General features: G+C 41.1%; 2 protein-coding genes across 2 annotated transcripts in view; one reads left to right on the top strand and one right to left on the bottom strand.

Annotated features, from left to right (window-relative positions):
* Nucleotides 1-19,993, top strand: part of AVEN (apoptosis and caspase activation inhibitor) — a 189,951-nt gene extending 169,958 nt beyond the window's left edge. Inside the window, exons 3-6 of the mRNA XM_049899001.1 lie at nucleotides 6,923-6,993; nucleotides 16,277-16,372; nucleotides 18,136-18,472; nucleotides 19,267-19,993. Coding sequence (XP_049754958.1) covers nucleotides 6,923-6,993; nucleotides 16,277-16,372; nucleotides 18,136-18,472; nucleotides 19,267-19,382 — 620 coding nt within the window. The 3' untranslated portion in view covers nucleotides 19,383-19,993. The remainder of the gene's footprint in view (nucleotides 1-6,922; nucleotides 6,994-16,276; nucleotides 16,373-18,135; nucleotides 18,473-19,266) is intronic.
* Nucleotides 19,994-20,216: 223 nt separating this feature from the next.
* Nucleotides 20,217-21,597, bottom strand: part of RYR3 (ryanodine receptor 3) — a 626,301-nt gene continuing 624,920 nt past the window's right edge. The window contains 1 exon segment of the mRNA XM_049899608.1: nucleotides 20,217-20,846. Coding sequence (XP_049755565.1) covers nucleotides 20,751-20,846 — 96 coding nt within the window. The 3' untranslated portion in view covers nucleotides 20,217-20,750.

Below are 21,597 nucleotides of genomic sequence, written 5' to 3'. Positions count from 1 at the left end.
CATATCATCATCATCATCATCCATTGCCGTCAAGTCAGTTCTGACTCATAGCGACCCTACAGGACAGAGTAGAACTGCCCTACTGGGTTTCCAAGGAGTGCCTGGTGGATTCGAACTCCCGACCTTTTGGTTAGCAGCCATAGCACTTAACCACTACGCCACCAGGGTTTCCTCAGTACGAATAGAGCTACCTAATTTTTATAACGGACTCATAGACTGTCATGAATTGCCTATTAGGGGGACACTAAATATGTATTTTGGGCAGTCAAATGTTAAATCATATTTGGCTGAAGCTAATGCTGAATGTCACTGTCTTAGAATGAACTTCTAGCATACAAGAAAAAAATCTGAAATGTCAGCAAAATTAAGATTTTATTACAGAAGATCTTAACAGCCAGGTTTAATTCTGACACCATATAGGCATACCAATTTCTCACCACTGTTGTCAGCTTTTAGATGGCTCCTGCAGTCACTATACTGTACTCCACATTCCCATACTAAAGAGATGCTAGCTTTCAACTGAGAGGGGGAGAGGAACGAAATACTGTGTGGCCAGCTTTTCCATAATGTAAGTACTGCTGATGGTAGTGTTGCCACTCAGCAATTCAGCTTGTTGTCCTCTCTAATAGTAGCTGATTAGATAAAGACTTGTCTCCTCGTCAGCTCCAAGACTTGGAAAGATATTTGATGGTAGTGAGTTTTTTGAAGCAGTCCCAGAAATTGAAGCAGTGTGCCCTGTTTGAGACATTCTTTCTGAATATTTTCAGAAGCACACTTAAGATTGCTGCTGTCTCTTATATTTCTAATTTTTTTTAAAATTTGCTGTTTCACACAATTATTTGATTAAAAAAAATCTGTTCCTAGTTTTGACTCTAGAAACGTAGCAGTAGAAAAATGTAGTTGACTTCCAAGATAAAATAAAATTGTCTGAATATCACCTGTACTTCAGCTTTCATTGTATGCACACCAATATCAGCTTTGTTCCGGAAGGGAATGATAACCCAAAACCTGCTGCTGTCGAGTTGATTCTGACTCATAGTGACCCTATAGGACAGAGTAGAACTACCCCATAGGGTTTCCAAGGCTGGTAGGTTCGAATCGCCACCCTTTTGGTTAGCAGCCAAGTGCTTTAATCACTGCACCACCAGGGCTCCTGTGAGGCTTTTATCATGTAAGAAATACTTGAACTCTCAGGTACATCAGTGTTGTTACTTTTTTTTTTTTTTTGTAATAGCAGCTTCCAGTGAATAAATTACCTTCTTGATAAGCAATTGTTAGATTTACCAGGTCTGCTATTTTGATGTGCTTACCTACAAAGTAGAATATTTCTGTATTTTGTTGTTGTTCAAACAGCCTATTTAACAGGTTGTAGCTGCTCTCTTCCATCTCGTTTGAAGATCTTGTATAAGGACACGACAAGGCAGTTCCACAGTCTCTTGTAGGCCATGGAATTAGTTTTTGGCTGAAGAATGAAGCGGTGTACTTCCTGTTTTCTGCGCTATGCTTACTTTTTGAATACAAAACTTAAGGGTGTGACCAAAACTTTATATGCTTTTGACTCCTAAAGGACTGATACCCCAGAATCCTGATTGTCTCTGCATGTCCAAATATCTGAGGTACAGGATATGGGAATAAAACATTTGGTAACACCACCATCTTCTTGTGTATGTCAGAAAATACTTCACCAAGAATAGTTTTGGTAACACACTTGCCAGAAGGACTGTTGACTCCAGGATTTACTGTTTTGACAAGTCTGAACGCTCTTTTGTCTTCAGTGAAAGCATGTAAGGGGTTGGCATTCATTTTAATAAGCTTATTATTTCAAATTAGCCTCTATATGCTTGGTTTATGAGGCTTTTTAAAAAAGCATTCTTGAAATCGTGTTGAAGTTTTATTACTGAAAACCAAACATGTTTCAGGGATCTCGTTTTTCACTGACACTTTATTCTTTTCTTTATATTCTTTAAGTGTACACTGTATTTTGTGTGGATCGAAGATGATTTCATGGATGTCATTGTATGTGATTTTCTAGCTTTTCCTACTTTTGAAATTTTGACATGGCAACATTAAAGAATCCATGTCTGATAACTCCAGTATCTTAATCTCTGTAGATCTTTGTTGTCTTGTTTTTTCCCTTCTCTCTTAGTTTTTGGTCATTTCGTTCTTGTCCCCTGTTATGCCTGATGGTTTTTTAATGAATTTTGGACATTATGTGTGAAAAATTGTAAAAAAAAGATTTTAAAATGGGCGTGGATGGTGTTATTTTTCTATAAAAAGGATTCATTTTTGCTTCTTGGCCCAATCAGAGGTTGAGTAGTTTCACAGCTGACCTTAGACTTTCTGACACCTGGTCAGACTATTTCTGGTTCACTTCTCCTTCGTGGAGGTAGCTCAGAAGCCTGGATTTTTCAAGGCTCTTCATCCATGGGCCCTGAATTCCAGTTTTTGTCTGCCTAGAGCTGTAAGACTGCGAGAAGTTCTCCTCAGTGTCACAACCTCTCAGATTGTCACTTTATGGTCAAATTTTCAACCTTTAAGCCCCACCTTTTAAACTGACAAATGCTTCAAGGGGAAGAGCAATCCTGAATGTTAGACTTACGTCCTTGTGCTTCTTTTCTTCCTGGGATCTTGGTCCCTTAAGTCCCCACTGCCTTGGTAACTTTCTTATGTCCTCAGCCCTCGCCTCCCCCCAAATATTTTCTTGTTGTTAAGTGCTATGGCTGCTAAGCAAAAAGGTCTGCAGTTCGAAACCGCCAGATGCTCCTTGGAAACTCTTGGGGGCCGTTCTACTCTGCCCTATAGGGTCGGTATGAGTCAGAATTGACTTGATGGCAGCGGGTTAGTAAGCCATTGTTGGAATCTTACCTATATTTCAAAGTGAGTATTCAGATATTTTAATAGATACATATACCTTGTTTGCATTATTGATATTTTCTGTTGATTACACATTATAAAAATCTGTGCAGTCACATGAACATTTATAACATATAACTGCAAACGTTCATAAAGTAACTTTAAAGAAAGCATTCAGCTATCTACCCAATTTTTAAAAAATCTACCAAACTGATTTTAATTTATTTGGTTCATACGTATATTACCAAAACCAAGTACCCATTGCCATTGAGTCGATTCTGACCCATAGTGACCCTATAAGACAGAGCAGAACTGCCCCGTACAGTTGCCAAGGAGCAGGTGGTGGACTGGAACTGCGGACGTTCTGGTTAGCAGCTGAGCTCTTAATCACTGCTCCACCAGGGCTCCGTAAGTATATGGGCAACTCGTGTTTCTTATTCTCTCCCCTTTTCCTGTTTTTCTGTTGGGTGGTTTTATTCTAGTATATTTACAAAAACTCTTTGTATATAAGGGACAGTAATTCTTTGTAATATATGATACAAATGTTTCATATCAGTGTGTCATCTTTTGGGTTGTTTATAATTTTTGTCATACAGAAGATTTTCATTTTTGCATTTAAAAATTTTTGTCGCTTTTAAAATATGCCTTTCCCATTCCAAGATTTTAAAGAAATTCCACCCTGCTTTCTTGTAGTAATCTTATGGTTTTCTTTTTTTAAAATAATCTAAATCTTTGATCTGTATGGAGTTCGTTTTTGTCTGAGAAATGAGGTATAGGAGTCTACCTGAGTTTTCCACATGACTGGCTAGTTGTTTTCGCACTATTGAATAATCTACTGTTTCTCTACAGACAGGGTATGCAGCTCTTATGATGTAACAAGTATCCCTTTCTAGTCTCTCTTCTGTTCTACCCATCTGTTTTCTCGCCAGTGCTATCTATTTTATTAGGAGCCCTGGTAGCACAGTGGTTAAGCACTCACCTGCTAAAGAGCGGCGGTTTGAACCCACCCCACCTCCATGGGAAAAAGATGTAGCAATCTGTTTCCATAAAGATCATAGCCTCAGAAACCCTATTAGGGCAGCTCGGCACAGTCCTAAAGGGTCCCTGTGAGTGGGAATCAACTCGAGGGCATACAACATCCATTTTATTCACAGGGGCTTTTGCATACAATTTTATAATCAGTAGGACAAATTCTTCACACTTTTAAAAAGTGTACCTTAGTTTCACATATTTTTTTCAAATGAATTAAAGCAATTTGGACAAGTTAAAAAAATCCTTTTGGGTTTTAGACTGATACTGAATTTTTAGATTTATATAGGTACAATTGGTATCTCTCACGTCTTCCTTGAATACAAGGCATGCTTCTTTCATCTCCCTTGGTACATTTTTTTTTAAATAGTATTTTTAAAAAATGAACATTTATTCATAATTCGTTCCTAGAAATTTTGTGTACGTTATTATTACAACGAGTGGGATATTTTTTCCGTTTTGTTTTCGAATTGGATTTTGTAGGTGAGAGAGTTGTTTTCTGTATAAATTTTGTAACCTTTCTGATCCCTTTTATTATCATTTTCAGCTCATTCCATTGGCTATTCCAGGCCTGAATATATATTTTTTTCAAATAATCAGGCACTTGTTAATTTCTTCTTTTCTCTAATTATACTGGCTGCCCTCTCAAAAAAAAAAAGTTAGATTAACAGTGGTATTATTTTATATATTTAAACATAATCCTGGCTTTCATTTGGATAGATAAGAGTATAGGTGTATTTATTTCTTTCTGTTATTTTTTTTAAACAATTCCTTTTACCAGCTTCTCTATATTTTGGTTTTTTTTTTTCTTACTTTGTAAAATAGTCAATTGATTGATTTTCATTCTTTATTTTTTAATGAAAGTGTTTAAAACTCACTTTCTCTGAGAACAAGTTTAATTATCTCTTATGGGTTGATTTATATTTATTTATCTTTTCTGTATTCTAATGCTACAGTTTGAGTTTTGATTTCTTCTGATCAAAAGTCTTGGGAGAGAATTTTAAATTTCTAAATAATTTGGTTTTTTCTTATTTTTATTTTTTTGATTATTTTTGTTTGCTTAAATTATCACCTGGTTTGTATCACTGCTACATTTTAGAATTTAAGGTTTTTTATAATCTTATTATAGTTCTTCTTAAAAATTAATGCTGCGTGAATGTAAAGAAAGCACATATACATATAATCATGATACGTTCATATACTTACACATATATACACTCACATATACATAAAAGACAACCTTGTTGATTATATTCTCGGACCCTTTATATCATTAGTTTTTTTTTTATTTTATTGTGCTTTAGGTGAAAGTTTATAGCTCAAGTTGGTTTCTCGTTCAGAAATTTATACGCATACTGTATTGTGACATTGGTTGCAATCTCCACAATGTGACAGTACTCTTCTCTCTTTCACCCCAGGTTCCTGTGTCTGTTCGTCCAGTTTTCCTGTCCCTTCCTGCCTTCTCTTCTTGCTTTTAGACAGGTGTTGCCCATTTGGTCTCGTGTATTTGATTGAACTAAGAAGCAGGTTCCTCACATGTGTTATTGTTTGTTTTATAGGCCTGTCTAATCTTTGTCTGAAAAGTGGGCTTCAAGAGTGGTTTCAGTTCTGGGTTAGCAGAGTGTCCAGGGACCGTAGTCTCGGAGGTTCTTCCAGTCTCTGTCAAACTAGTAAGCCTGGCCTTTTTCAGTGAATTGGAATTTTGTTCTACATTTTTCTCCCGTTCAGTCTGGGACTTTCTCGTGTGATCCGTGTCAGAGCCGTCAGTGGTGGTAGCCAAGCACCATCTAGTTCTTCTGGGCTCAGGCTGGTGGAGCTTCTGGTTCATGGGGTCATTTTCTGTCATTAGTTTTGAGGGATCAGATTGAGTTGCCAATGAATAAGAGTAGTGTTTTTATCCTTTCTCATGATAAAAAGTGTTCTTCTTGGTACTGCTGCCTTGACTTTGATTTTGTCTCATGTTAATATTGTGAGCTATATGTTTTTTGAAAATGGTGGTAGGTTCTAATTTTGTCTTTGTCCATGTCTTCATTTTTGAATTCTTCTTTTTCTGTCTGTATTAATTTAGAAGTAAAGAACAGATTTCTATGGTTAGCTCACTTGAGAGATATCATGGAAGGAAGTGGCCGTGTACCTGAGACTTGAAATATAAATAGGATATGAATGGCTAGAGGTGGGTGGATCTTCCAAACAAGAGGAAACAATTTAAAAAAAGGCTGTCAATAGGAAGGAGTGTGAAGTATGTGTGGAATGATCTTACATGTTCATATTCCTTTATTCCAACACTTCAGAGCAGTGAACCATTAACTTGTTAAGGTACATTCTTTGAGTATTTTTTTGCATTTCACATTCTTATTAGGTAATGTTTGGAGTGATGATGGAGTTTGTAACCTCTCCTTGAAGACATTTTAAATCTGTTAAATTGTGGATCAGGTAGATCCTGCTTTCCTTCAGTTCCATTTCTTCTCCTTCCTTTTCTGCTTGCTCACCACCTCCAATACCTCCCCCGAAATAAAGTTTTATTGCATACATTAGGGAAACCCTGGGACATAGTGGTTAAGTGCTATGGCTGCTAACCAAAAAAGGTCAGCAGTTCGAATCCACCAGGTGCTCTTTGGAAGCTCTATGGGGCAGTTCTGCTCTGTCCTGTAGGGTCGGAATCAACTCAACGGCAATGGGTTTGGTTTTTTTGGTTTGCCTACATTAAGGAGGTGAGATGAAAATATGCCAAATACGGGCAGATGGCCACATCTGCTGACCTTCACTATTTAGCTGTCCCTCAAGAAGCAAGTCATTCTTAGATGGTGGCTACTGAGAAGTTGAATGAAACAATGGATTCATTTACCAATATTTCTGAGCACCCACCATTCACAGATTACTGTATAAAGGTGTGGAAGCCGGGACCTTCTTTTGAATGATATCATTGAATTCCGTTGAATTTAGCTCTTTCAGAAATGGTACTTTTGCTTTTGGAGGCAGGGAAATTTAGAGAACTGAGCATGGCTTTTACATAAAATTCTACATTTTTTTTTACTCACAGGGGACTCCTTCTCACAGTTCCGGTTTGCTGAGGAGAAAGAGTGGGATGGTGAAGCTTCATGTCCAAAACAGGTAAGATGAAAGTTTGTCTTGAATGTTGACGGGTTCTTCTCGAGGCTGAAGGCTAACATCTTTTACATTATTGCTGAGATAGAGTCTTAACATGAAGGGTCTGATAGTTCCCGTACTGCTTATTCTCAGTTACCTAAATTGTTTAGAATGTTTTCAGGGGGGCTAAAATTATTCAGATCCCTGAAGCTAGAGTTCACCTTTATACCTGGCCATTTGTGTAAATTATGCATATAAATTAAATTGCAGGATGGAAAGTTTAATCATGATCGTGAGTGGATTACTTGGCCATTTGGCTTTCCCTCTTTTGCTAGTCCATAACAACTCCATTTAGGTGGAAAATTCTTTTTCTCCTGCACAGTTTTTGGTGTTATGAGAGAAAATTATTAATCCACCTGTAGTTTTAAATAAGTCTCCTTCTGTAATTGGGAGGATAAAGGGACAAAATAAGAATAAACATCATAGAAGTCTTTCAGTGAACCCGTAAACCCCAAACATTTTATTGGCTTTGTGTTTATGCCATATTTTCTTTCCAAGGAGTTCTGATTATTTTCCAAGCAGGCTTTCGTGGATATTTTCCATGTAAGACTTGACAGGTATCCTCGCCATTTTAAAATGGACAAAGAATGAGTGGTGATTTGTTACATGTTCCTTGATAAACAAACAAGAACTATTGCCATTGAGTTGATTTCAATTGATGTGACCCTATGAGTGTCAGAGTAGGTTTTTAATGGCTGATTTGCCTGATGTAGATCTCAAGGCCTTTCTTCCAAGGCACCTTTGGGTGGACTGGAGCCACCAACCTTCTGGTTAGTAATCAAGTATGTTAAATGTTTGTACCACCCAAGGATTCCATGTTCCATGATACTGCCTATCAAATGATTAGAGAATCTGTCCCCAGCTTCGGGGGGGGTGAACAGACCAGAAAAGTAAGGCCCTGACCTCCCTGTTCTGCTGTCAGTTCTGTATACCTGCCGCAGCAGGCTCATTTTACCTCTGGGCCAGTTCTGTGGTTAGTTATTTAGGAAGGACATTGACGTATCAAACAGACTGCAGGCGGGGGAGTCACTTGTAAAATGACTGCCCAGCACTTTATGAAGAGCATGTTGTATAATACAGAGAAAATTTAAATTGATTTGTCTTTGTTTGAGTCTGTTAGGGCATGAGCCTGAAGTGCAGTGTAGAATGCTAGGACAAGTTGAGAGCAGGTAGACTGAGATTGCTGAAGAATAAAGCAAAAGACAAACAACTTGTATTTCAACTCCTTTTGGACCATGTTGGCTATCAGAAAATATTTCAGATATTCTGCAGTAATTCTAACTTGCTTTAGTCATCAAAACACCAAGTACTTGTTATGTACTAGATATTTTATTGTTGTTAGTTGCCGTCGAGGCAGCTCCAACTCATGGTGACCTTATATATAACAGAATGAAACGTTGCTCAGTCCTGCACCGTCATCATGGTTGTTGGTATGTTCGAGCCCATTGTTGTGGCATTTATTTCGTGCTTTCCAACCTAGGGGTCTCATCTTCCAGCACTGTATTGGACAGTCTTCTGTTGTGCTCCATAAGGTTTGGCCAATTTTTGGAAGTCGATCACCAGGCCTTTCTTACTAGTCTGTCTTTGTCTGGAAGCTCTGCTGAATCTTGTCCACCATGGGTGACCCTGCTGGTATTTGAAATGCATAGCTATAGGCATGCCACCACAATATCGCTGACAGACATGTGGTGGAGGTATTGTATTAACCAAAAAAAAAAAAAAACCAAGCCAGTTGCTTTCAGTTTAATTCGAACTCGTGGTGACCCCATGTGTATCAGGGTAGAACTGCACTCCATAGAGTTTTCAAGGCTGTGACCTTTTGGAAACAGAGTGCCAGGCCTTTCTTCCAAGGGTCCTTTTAGTGGGTTTGAACTGCTAACCTTTCGGTTAGTAGTTGAACACTTAACCAATTGCTTCACCCAGAGGCTCACAGATACTAAAAACCCCAAAACCAAACCCAGTGCTGTCGAGTCAATTGCATATTGCAGCTAATTCATAGATGAGTAAAACAGAGACCATGCTTGCTCACTCTTCTAGGTCCAGTACATGCTGCCGTAGAGTCGATTCCGACACATAGCAACCCTATAGGACAGAGTAGAACTGCCCGATAGAGTTTCCAAGGAGTGCCTGGCAGATTTGAACTGCCGACCTCTTGATTAGCAGCCATAGCACTTAACCACTGTGTTACCAGGGTTTCTGATATAGTAGATGCTCAGTAATTATTTATATAATAAATGAAAAGGAATGCAACATAAAATAAGTAGGGTAATAGATGAATTAATACTGTGGAAGAAAGCTATTTGGGGCTGGAAAAAATTAAGGGTGGTACCATAGGGAAACCAAACCAAAAACCAAACCCAGTGCCATCGAGTCGATTCCAACTCATGGGGCAAAGGTAATTGGAATTGACCTTGGTGGATGAGTGTGATCTGGTAGGGCCTGTCTGAGGGAACAACATGAGAACATGAGGAGATCTCAAAGAACAGGTTGGGGTGTGTGGCCAGAGTGTAGTATTCCCAGAGGACGAGGCTTACAAGGTAGGTCAGAGCCTGTTAGCAGGGGCCTGAGTACCAGCAGTTTGGTATTCATTCTCTTCAGGGGGCAGCTTAGCGTGTGGGCAAGAGTGTAGACTTTGGAGACACAAGACCCAGTGTGAATCCTGGTACTACCACTTGAGCAAATTTTTCTGTTTTCGCATCTGTAAAATGGAGCTAATAATAAAAGAGCTCAGAGTTGTAATGAGGATTAAACTAGATAATAAATGTAAAGCCTTTTAGCGTCATTCCTAACACATATGAAACACTCAAAATTAGCTTTTATAACTAAGATTACTTTTTATTAGTAATATTAAAGTTCTTTTTTTAAGCAAGAAATTTAAAATGGCTAGATTTTACCTCAGCAATGTTGGAAAGGAGGGGTTGAACAGACGAGAAGTTGGAGGCTGGGAAAACAGGAGGATATTCTCTTGGGTGAATAGGAAGTGATGAGGGCCTGACTTAGTGGGGCAGTGAGGTGGAAAAGGGGTTACAGATAGACAAAACCTCAGCAGAGGATGATGTCAGTTGTGGTCACTGACCAGAGAGGACACACAAGGACAAGAAATATTTTAAATGGCTCTAGACTTTCTAGCTCAAGTAGCTATGTGAGTGGTGATGTCATTCATGGAGCAAAGGAAGAACAGGAAGAAAGTCTGATTTTGAACACTTTGAGGTATTGGCAGGATGCATCCTAAATGGAATTCATCATTTCCCCATCAAAACATTTCCTGTCTCAACTCCTCAGGAGTGTCTCTTTCTTCTTGCTTACTTGAGAGAGAACAAGAAGGGATTTTTTTTTTTTTTTTTTTTTTTTTTTTGCGGTGGGGGGTGGTGGTGATTTCTTATGCTGCATTTTTTAAATTGTACTTTAGATGAAGATTTACAGAGCTGGTTAGTTTCTCCTTGAATAATTAATACACATCTTATTTTGTGACATTGGTTGCCAACCCCAGGCATGTCAACACTCTCGCTGTCTTAGTCATCTAGTGCTGCCATAACAGAAATACCAGAAGTGGATGGCTTTAACAAAGAGAAATTTATTCTCTCACAGTCTAGTAGGCTAGAAGTCTAAATTCAGGGCATCAACTCCAGGGGAAGGCTTGCTTTCTCTGTCAACTCTGGAAGAAGGTCCTTAATATCAATCTTCCCTTGGTCTGGGAGCTTCTCAGTGCAGGAACTTCAGGTCTAAAGGATGTGCTCTGCTCCTGGTGCTGCTTTCTTGGTGGTAGGAGGTCCCCAACTCTCTGTTCATTCCCCCCCCCTTTTTTTTTTAATTAACTTTTATTGAGCATCAAGTGAACGTTTACAAATCAAGTCAGTCTGTCACATATAAGTTAATATACATCTTACTCCTTACTCCCACTTGCTCTCCCCCTAATGAGTCACTCCTTCCAGTCTCTCCTTTCGTGAAAACTTTGCCAGCCTCCAACTCTCTCTATCCTCCCATCCCCCCTCCAGACAGGAGATGCCAACACAGTCTCAAGTGTCCAGCTGATAAAATTAGCTCACTCTTCATCAGCATCTCTCTCCCACCCACTATCCAGTCCCTTTCATGTGTGATGAATTGTCTTCAGGGATGGTTCCTGTCCTGTGCCAACAGAAGGTTTGGGGACCATGACCGCCAGGATTCCTCTAGTCACATCCAGACCATTAAGTATGGTCTTTTTATGAGAATTTGGGGTCTGCATCCCACTGATCTCCTGCTCCCTCAGGGGTTCTCTATTGTGCTCCCTGTTAGGGCAGTCATCGATTGTGGCCGGGCACCAACTAGTTCTTCTGGTCTCAGGATGATGTAGGTCTCTGGTTCATGTGGCCCTTTCTGTCTCTTGGGCTCTTAGTTGTCGTGTGACCTTGGTGTTCTTCATTCTCCTTTGCTCCAGGTGGGTGGAGACCAATTGATGCATCTTAGATGGCTGCTTGTTAGCTTTTAAGACCCCAGACGCCACATTTCAAAGTGGGATGCAGAATGTTTTCATAATAGAATTATTTTGCCAATTGACTTAGAAGTCCCCTTAAACCATGGTTCCCAAACCCCCGCCCTTGCTCCGCTGACCTTTGAAGTATTCATTTTATCCCGGAAACTTCTTTGCTTTTGGTCCAGTCCAGTCCAGTTGAGCTGACCTTCCATGTATTGAGTATTGTGCTTCCCTTCACCTAAAGCAGTTCTTATCAGCTAATTAATCAGTAAAAAACCCTCTCCCTCTCTTCCTCCCTCCCCCCCCTCGTAACCACAAAAGTATGTGTTCTTCTCAGTTTATACTATTTCTCAAGATCTTATAATAGTGGTCTTATACAATATTTGTCCTTTCGCCTCTGACTGATTTCGCTCAGCATAATGCCTTCCAGGTTCCTCCATGTTATGAAGTGTTTGACAGATTCGTCACTGTTCTTTATCGATGCGTAGTATTCCATTGTGTGAATATACCACAATTTATTTACCCATTAATCCCTAGATGGACACCTTGGTTGCTTCCAGCTTTTTGCTATTGTAAACAGAGCTGCAATAAACATGGGTGTGCATATATCTGTCTGTGTGAAGGCTCTTGTTTCTCTAGGGTATATTCCGAGGAATGGGATTTCTGGGTTGTATGGTAGTTCTATTTCTAACTGTTCAAGACAACGCCAGATAGATTTCCAAAGTGGTTGTACCATTTTACATTCCCACCAGCAGTGTATGAGAGTTCCAATCTCTCCGCAGCCTCTCCAACATTTATTATTTTGTGTTTTTTTGATTAATGCCAGCCTTGTTGGAGTGAGATGGAATCTCATCGTAGTTTTAATCTGCATTTCTCTAATGGCTAATGATCGGGAGCATTTTCTCATGTATCTGTTAGCTGCCTGAATATCTTCTTTAGTGAAGTGTGTGTTCATATCCTTTGCCCACTTCTTGATTGGGTTCCCTTTTTTTTTATCTCTTGAGAGATAAAAGGTAGTGTAGGCCACATCCTAGGGGAAACTCCCTTTATTTAGGATCAGGGAGGTGACCCGAGTAAGGGTGGTGTTACAATCCCACCCAAATCCTCTTTAACATAAAATTACAATCACATGATGGAGGACAGCCACACAGTACTGGGAATCATGGCCCAGCCAAATGGATACACACATTTTTTGGGGGGACATAATTCAATCCATGACACTCCCCTTCTCAACTCTGGGTTTCCTTTTAACAGCTTTCCTGTCCCCTCCTGCCTTCTCATCCTTGCCCCTGGGCTGGTGTGCCCACTTAGTCTTGTTCCATTTTATGGGCCTAATCTTTGGCTGAAGGGTGAACCTCAGGAGTGACTTCGGTACTGAGTTAAAAGGGGCCATACTCTCAGAATTTCTTCAGTCTCTGTCAGACCAGTAAGCCTGGTCTTTTTTTGTGAGTTAGAATTTTGTTCTACTTTTTTTTCCAGCTCTGTCTGGGACCCTCTATTGTGATCCCTGTCAGAGCAGTTGGTTGTGGTAGCTGGGCACCATCTAGTTGCGCTGGACTCAGTCTGGTACAGGAAGTGGTAATTGTGGTCCATTAGTCCTTTGGACTAATCTTTCCCTTGTATGTTTGGTTTTCTTCATTCTCCCTTGCTCCAGTTGGGGTGATGAGTTTAATTTTTTTGATTTCTTATGCTGTCCCTGCCCCCATGCACCCAGCGACAGAAGACAAAGGGTGGGGGGTAGTGTAAATACTTCTTCTCTCTGCAGTATACAGGGAATGGGATTCTAATGGTGGGGCATGTTCTTGGTCCTCACAGGGAATCCTGCGAGAGGGACTGGGCTCACTGGCTTGAACTTGTGTGCTGGCCTTTTTGGCAGCCATGTAGTGTGAAGAGGACACAGCCTGGTGGTAGTTGGGGGCTCTGCTTTGACATGCTGGCCTCTTAAACCTCGGGAAGTTGGTCCATTAGATCCAGGAGTGGAATTTTTGAAACACCACAATTCACTTATTTAAGGAGGAATTTTTGTATCTTTCCTTTGGAATTGTGGGGACACGTGAGGAGGGATCCGATGGGAGAACTTCTTTGGGCAAAAAAATAGGGCTAGTATTTTTTAAAACACAACTGAAACTTTTTTATTCCATTGTCCATTTTTGTTGACATATAGTGACTTTCTTATTCAGTAGACCTTCCTTGAGCAACTACTGAGTGGTGGGTGATAAACAGCAGTTCCTAAATGCCTGGCTTTTCAAGTTGTAGACTCCCAGGCCGCAGCCCCTGAGAGTCCAGTTCTGTGCGTGAGGCCTGAGAATCTGTCTTGGAAAGCTTCCCAGCTGATTCCAAAGTGCTGCCAAGTTTGGGCACTTTTGCTTTAAGGTGTACATGTGGTCCCTGGGTCCGAAACAAATACAGACTTTTATAGTTGGGACTTCTGAGGAAGCTGTAATGGTCAGATTAAAGACTGCTCTTTTTAGCTGCAAAGTGGAGTTAACAGTGGCTCTTTTCTCACTAGACACTGAGCGTTAGAGTCTGATCAGGCTCCTGGCCAGAGAGGAACTTGGGAAATTATAGGTTCCTAGACCCTAGACAGGGTTCTGGGCATACTGACAGCAGGGAAGAGGGTGGAAGGGCTTTCCTCCAGTGGTTGTGGCTGGCTTCTCTCCCAGCCTCAGAGTGTACAGGAGAGAAGCCAGCAGGGTGGCCCCCTTCTCTCTACACCCTTATCCCACCACATCTCTCCACTGGATGTTGCCAGGCCACCTGTTCCAATTGGGAATGACCATCAGGTCTGGCCACGTGGATATAGGGGCCAAAAACAACCCACCAGTTTTTTTTTTTTTTTTGAACATGTAGCTATGTGAGTTGTGACGTCAAAAGCTAATTCATGGTTGTTATTGCAATTACACCTGTTTTTAAAATTCATGCCCTAGTATTATAATCAGGTCACTTCAGGTAGCTTTATGTATAAGGCATTCAGCATTAATCCTTTAGGGGATAAGATAATGCCCCCCCCCCAAAAAAAAAGGCCTATTAAAAGATGTGATTTACATGGCAGGTTCTGGGCCAAGGAGAAATCACTGTGGTTTGAGGTATCTGGGAAGGCATCATGGAGGGAGGAGATGCAATGTCAGCTCGGCCGTGGATGAGTGGGGATGAGAACTGTAGAAGACAGTCCAGTACCGAGTCAACTGAACATAACTGAGGACATGGTTTATAAGCACAGCCAGGCCATTCCCTGTACCTTTGGGTGGTTTCATAAACTTTTCCTTGCTTAAAATTTCCTTTGTAGTCATGTTGCATGAGATGCAAAAGAGGGCTAGGAAGTCTGGACACTTACCTAGACCTCAGCATTGCTCAGTGGTCCTTCTGTAGGGAGTAAGGGAGCAATGTGTGAATGGCTGGCGGGAACCGCAGAAGTTCTCAGTCTTTTACAGGCAGATAAAAGAGGGTAGTGACACAGTGTGGCTTTGCAAACACCTTGGCAGGGAGTTGTGGGAAGGGTGAGATTTCCAGTTTGTAATGTGGCGACCTCCCCATGTGTTAAGCATTCAGGATCACAACTTCCTAGTGGGTTTGAGAGAGTTTTTCCAAACTTGGAAAAACAAAGAAGTGGCCATGCCAGTGCTGATCACTGCACTGAATGTGCTATGTTTAGGACTAAGGGAAGGCATGAATACGTTTCCCACTTTTTCAGCAGGGCTCTTATTTCTTACCTTCCTCTATCCTGTTCATCAAGTCACAGTATTCTTTAAACGTAAGTTACTTTTTCCTGGGTGAGGAGCACATGTGGTGCCCCCAGGGCTGCTTCCCTAAGATCTGTCTGTCTCAGGTAGAATATCAGAATGGGAGTAGGGAAGCCAACCCGTTCTTTCAGTGTGCTCCCGTGGTGTGGATTAGTAGTTAGGGTAGGTCTGGATTTAGGGGCAGCACTCCTCAAGCCCACCAGGGATGACTCTCCAGCTAGGGCATTATAAATGCATCTACCAGAGATATTCCTGCTTTGGAACAGAGATTGTATGACTACTGGGTTTTCTTCTAACTGGAAGTCTGTGGTTGTAGGATAAGATGTGGCCCTCGCTGCGCCTTGTGATAGTCCTTAGAGACATCAGGTGGTGTTTGCCTCTTGTATGTGAGATCAGTGTGACTACCGTTTAGTTTTTCTTTCTCTTGGGTGACCAGGGTACCTAGGAGAAGCTGTTCAGGGACCATGAGACAATCTGGAATCTGTTTTTAAATAGTACCAAATTGTGAGGTCAGTGCATTGATAGGACTTTATTTTTATGAGTGGGAAAGGAGTCAAAGCTTTTAGTATTGGCCTCACGCAGAGTCCTCCTGGGTAGAGGGTGAGTTTCCAGAGAAGCAGACCTCACCGGCTCCTTTGGCTATGCCTGTCAACCTCATCTCCCTGCTGAGAAAGCTCTTTCCTCGTCTCCCCCAAGGCCAGCAAGCTGAAGGTGGAGGAGGTGTCCATTCAGATTTCATTAACGCTCGTTTTCCTTTAACTTGCCAACAGTTCCAAAAGCCTCTAGTTTACAGGTCTGTGGACTCTTATTGTGTGGCCTCGGTTCGAGGGTGTCTGGACACTGCCAACCGCTCTGATAGTGTGAGGTAGGCCTCGAAGAGGTGGTTTCGGTTTTGCTGATCATAAGTAGACGTTATAGCTATATCAAGTGTGACTTCTGAATGTGGCTACAGGAAACTCCATTGGGTGATTTATTGACAGTTATTTTCTGCTCTTCTGTTTCCCGAAGGTCGTATTTCGTCACCACCTGTACTTTCTCATTTTTTTAAATACAGAATTCAGCCCTTTATGTGGACTGTCAGTCACTGGTTCAAGCTCTTCAAGAACTGCCTCTCTCACTCCGACTCAATGTTGCCGCGGAATTGGTCCAGGTAAAAAACCCTGAAGGCATCTGTCCGCTGGTGTGGGTCAGGGCAGGAGAAGGAAAGCATTTCTCTGCAGGATGGCACTGACTCGGCTTTCCTTTTTGTAAAGCTGAGGGTTTTATACCAAGGGGATAAGGGTTTTGTAAAGTTTTAAGAGAGGATGCAAAATTTTTAGAAGCTTTTTCATTAATTTTATTTGAAACATTTTTAAAGACCAGATGGAATGGAATTGAATGAAATGAAATGTAAAAGTATACAAGTCTGGCTACTCAAAATATTTACGTGCCACAACTGGACTAAACTAAAAGCAAAGAAGTTGCCTGAATAAACTGAATGCCTCGAAGGCCAGTGTGGTAGGGGTTTGGGGACCATGGTTTCAGGCGACATCTAAGTCAGTTGGCATAATAAAATCTATTAAGAAAACATTCTGCATCCCACTTTGAAGAGTGGCTTCTGGAGTCTAAACACTAGCAAGCGGCCATCTAAGATGCATCAATGGGTCTCAGCCCACCTGCAGCTAAGGAGAATGAAGAACACCAAAGACACAAGGTAATTATGAGCCCAAGAGACAGAACGGGCCACATAAATCAGAGACTCCATCAGCCTGAGACCAGAAGAACTAGATGGTGCCCAGCTACAACCGCTGACTGCCCTGATAGGAAGTGCAACGGAGAACCCCCGAGGGAGCAGGAGAGCAGTGGGATGCAGACCCCAAATTCTTGTAAAAAGACCAGACTTAATGGTCTGACTGAGACTAGAAGGACTCCGGAAGTCATGGTCCCCAGACCTTCTGTTAGCCCAAGATAGGAGCCATTCCCAAAGCCAACTCTTCAGACAGGGACTGGACTGGACTATGGGATAGAAAACGATACTGGTGAAGAATGAGGTTCTTTGATCAAGTAGACACATGAGACTATGCGGGCAGCTCCTGTCTGGAGGGGAGATGAGAGAGCAGAGGGGGTCAGAAGCTGGCTGAATGGACATAAAAATAGAGTGGAGGGAAGGAGTGTGCTGTCTCATTAGGGGGGAGAGCAATTAGGAGTATATAGCAAGGTGTATATAAATTTTTGTATGAGAGACTGACTTGATTTGTAAACTTTCACTTTAAGCACAATAAAATTAAAAAAAATTTTGCTAGAAAAAGTATTCACATGACAGATTCTGTGTTAGTCATTGAAGATATTATGGTAAGCAGACAGTCATGGATCCTTCTGCCATGGAACCTCATCTATTGGGAAAGACAGATAGTGGGCACATAATCACACAGGTAGGAGATGTACAGTGTGGTATGAGAGTACTTAGTAGGTGAACCAGATCTACTTGGACTGGGTAGAAATGGTGTTTCTGAAGAGTGACAGATAAATTAAGATCTAAAGTTTAAGGACATTTGAACTGAAATTTAAAGGAGAGTGTGACCCAATGAGATTTGCATTAATCATAATAATCATAATAATGTGATGATAATAAGGAACATTCTGGCTGCAGAATGGAGAATGAAGTGTGGGGTTGTGGGTATGTACATAGGCATGTATGTACATGCAAGCAGAGGCTAGAGTGGAGGACAGGAGGGAAATCAGGAGGTTATTGCATGGGTCCAGGTGAGTGATACTGTAGGCAGCTTGGACTAGTAAAGGAGACATTTTGTGAACTTCCTGTTTGAGTTTCCTACCCCACAATATGATGGTTTTGTTGGCTTTCCATGTTTTGTTTGTACTTAAGCATGTGACAAGATTCATATTTTTGCCTGAGTTATTACGTTCCTCTTTCAGACCACGATTCCTTTAGAGCTGCCTCAGGTGAAAACAAAGAGAAACGATGACGGCAAAGGACTAGGGATGCAGTTAAAAGGGCCTCTGGGGTCCGCCCCTGAGCTGAAATCTGCAGCCAGCTGCTCTGTGTACCCGGGTAGAGAGAGCTCCAGACCGGGGCCTTCCAGGGGCTCTGAGTACCCTGTCTCCGGCCCGCAGTCAGCAGCCGACCATTTGGAAGAAGAACTCGATCTGCTGCTTAATTTAGATGCGCCTGTAAAAGGTGACATCCTACCAGATCAGACATCTCAGGACCTGAAAGCGGAGGAAGACGGGAAGAGGGCTCAGGAGGGAGAAGGTATAGCTGTCATTTCACTCCCATCTCTCTTCACGTGGGTGTTTTGTGAGAACAGCCCCACCCCGATGGCATCCGCACACGTCTCTGTTGGTGTCTGACATCGATCCAGAGCTGTCCACTGACATCTATTTCTGGGCTCACATCTCTACTTCCCCCTGAGCTGACCTTTCTGACAACATTCCTCTCACTCAATATGCTGAGCTTCCAAAGCTGCTACCTGCCTGATTGCAGTATTAAACCTGGGGCTGGAAATTGAATTTCTGCTAAAAAAAAAAAAAATGCATTAAATTACATGTAGCCCCCAGCTTTTCAGCAGCAGACTTTTAATCAGCTGTCTGAACAGGGCCTGTTAACCAGCTCTTCATACTTCTTGTTGTATTGATCTTAGTTTTTTAAAAAAGACGAACACTTCCTAGTTTGTGCACATTCTGTGATACGGGGGCGTGTTTGAGGGGCCCAGGGCAGTGGCCACTTCCATTTACACATTCGGAAACCTTGAATAACTTTCCAGGATTGCTGTACTAGTAAAAAGAAAATTGAGCTGTTGGTCTCTTTAAAAAACAAAAACTAGTGAACTGAAATTCAACTTGAGAGTAAACAGAAGAGTAAATCTCTACCCCGTTTATTAATTTGTATATAGATATTGTTGTATCTTCCTAGGGAATAGGAGCAATAATGACAATTTTCCCCCTTGTTGTAAGGAATTTAGTACTAGGGCCGAATTCTATCTGGAACAAACCCTAGGGAAGCTTTAGGCCTCAATTCTTGGGTTAACATTGCTTTTATTTCCCCAGCTCCTGTAAAACCATCAGTGACAGAGGAAAAGAATGTGGGATCTGAGCAACCAAGTACATCGAAAAATGTTACTGAGGAAGATCTTGAAGACTGGTTGGACAGCATGATTGCCTAAAAAAAAAAAAGTGCCTGAAGCAAATTTTGGTTGCCTTGTAAGTGAGCAAGGGAACAAGGATGTTATTTCAGAACAACTTATTCACAAGCATGCCCCAAGCTTGTAAATGCCCCATTAGGCTAACCGTAGTAAAGGCCTACCTCTGTGTTTGACAACATGTCAAATAATACGTCTAAGAGGCGCAGTGCATTTGTTTTCTGGTTTAGAAATCTAACAGACTTCCGTTAGGGTCGGGGGCGTTACTGTGATAGTATATGGTCTTTGTTTCCAGCCTCCTTCCCCTCAATGTTGACAGCACATCAGGTACTGCTGATTAAGAGAATGTATGCAAACGAGGCGTACACTGGTCAAAATAAACAAATGCTGATCTGTGGGTTTTTTCTTTCTTGAGCAGGGACTTACTTACGTGGTCTGTCTCATGTCTCCTTCCCCCACAGTCACAGTGTGGCTGTAAACTCAACCAGAAGTGGTACATTCAAAGAGGCCAAACCATAGGTTGGTAATGTATTACTTTATTGTGGTGGGCACTTCATTTGTATTTGAGGAGATTCACCTAAACGTAGCAGCTTCACTACTTACAAGGGACCATAAAGCATTACTCAATTTTGGCATAAAGATTGAGATTTTTTTCTGAATTTTCAGTACAGTACTTTTTTTCTAATAACAGCAGTTGACAAGCTGTTACTGAAAAAAATGATGTGAAGAATAACCGAGTGCAGTTTCATAAAGTAAGATCAATACAACTAATTAATGGAACTGTCCATCTAGAACACAAACATTAAAAACTTGCATAGCTATATCTAAAGAGGTTTTAAGGCACTTAATATTTCAGTGTCGACAAAGTGTTGATTTTTTTCTATTTAACTGCTTAAAGTTTTCAAGCTGATTCTGGGATACATTCACTAGCAAGTACCATGAGAAAAATTAGACTGCAGTTAAGATGTTTGCTTTTTTTTGATAGCTCATCCATGAGTCACCAATGGGACACTGTCTTATGACATCCAAGTGTTTAAAATTTCAGAAATTTATGCATTAAGAATTCATCCTTTCTAACCCCTTTCCTCAATGCTGCCATCCTAACAAACTAGTTACATTAAAACTGAAAAAGTTGAAGGCATTGAACAAGAGATTCCTTGCCATCCTTTTTCTTTTTTACAGAAAGCTTTTGACAAGTTACCTCCCACAGTGTATGTCCATTAGGCACAAAAAGCCAAATCAGTTTCAAAAAATCAAGATTTTTAACACTTTCTTGTAAAGGAGGCATATAGAAAATGTCACATTTCAAATACATTGCAGAATTGGTAAAAGAAGGAGTTTATGTCACTGGAAGCTGACTGTCCCGATCCGTGGAGCTTCTATCACTTGGATTTAGCCAAGTTGGTCTTCATATTGTTTACGAAAGCAGTCACCAGCTGGGAAGAAGTCCCAACACCTTTCTTGGTACATCTTCCAGACATAAGATTCCTGAAATGATGTGAACACAGGTTACTTCTTTTTAAACAAACCCAGTTTTTTTTTTTTTTTAATGTCTTCCTGTAGGAATATAGTTGTTGGTTTATAAATAGGAGGCCAAACAGGCAAGTTCTTAGCTGCTCTCTCCTCAGCCCAGGCTATCTGGGCAGTGCCGGCAGGGAAGGAGACTTAATTCCACCCAAAACAAAATCAAGCCAGGGTTTATCTCTGAAAATATGTCAAGATCAGCAATAGGATGATTCCACGTCATTTGTAACTGATGAGAAGAATGCCTGAGAAGGAACATTAGTGCCAGCCTGGGCAGACGCTGGTAGAGCTAAAGCCAGACCTGGAAAACCAACTGCCTCTTCCTTTAGCTACGTGTTTGAGCCATGGAGCTTTGCCACAAATCTAATCGTATTTGAATATTTGATAGCTTACCTTCTACTCCTTTGTTCTCTATCTTTACATTTCTTTCTTTCACACTTAGTCACAGGATTTCCTTTGACACATACTTAAACTCACACTGCCTCCCAGATTCTCCTGCTCTTTGTTACAGTCACCCACACACCCTGCTTCCTCATTGTCTTTTCCTCTACAATGTTCTTCCCACCTCCAGCTATTCTACTGAGGCAGTAACCACAACGGTTTAGAAATGTCAGCGTTTGCTGGCAAGGATAACCAGGAGGACTTTTGGAATATATTAGGGTTGCCATTGGATACATAGTAGAAACCTGACTTCTTACTAAATCAGAAAGTGATG

The sequence above is a fragment of the Elephas maximus genome, chromosome 10, assembly GCF_024166365.1.
Source record: "Elephas maximus indicus isolate mEleMax1 chromosome 10, mEleMax1 primary haplotype, whole genome shotgun sequence".
Lineage (NCBI taxonomy): Eukaryota > Metazoa > Chordata > Mammalia > Proboscidea > Elephantidae > Elephas > Elephas maximus.
Note: the sequence above shows the minus strand (reverse complement) of the source record. Positions and strands in the feature narration are given on the sequence as shown.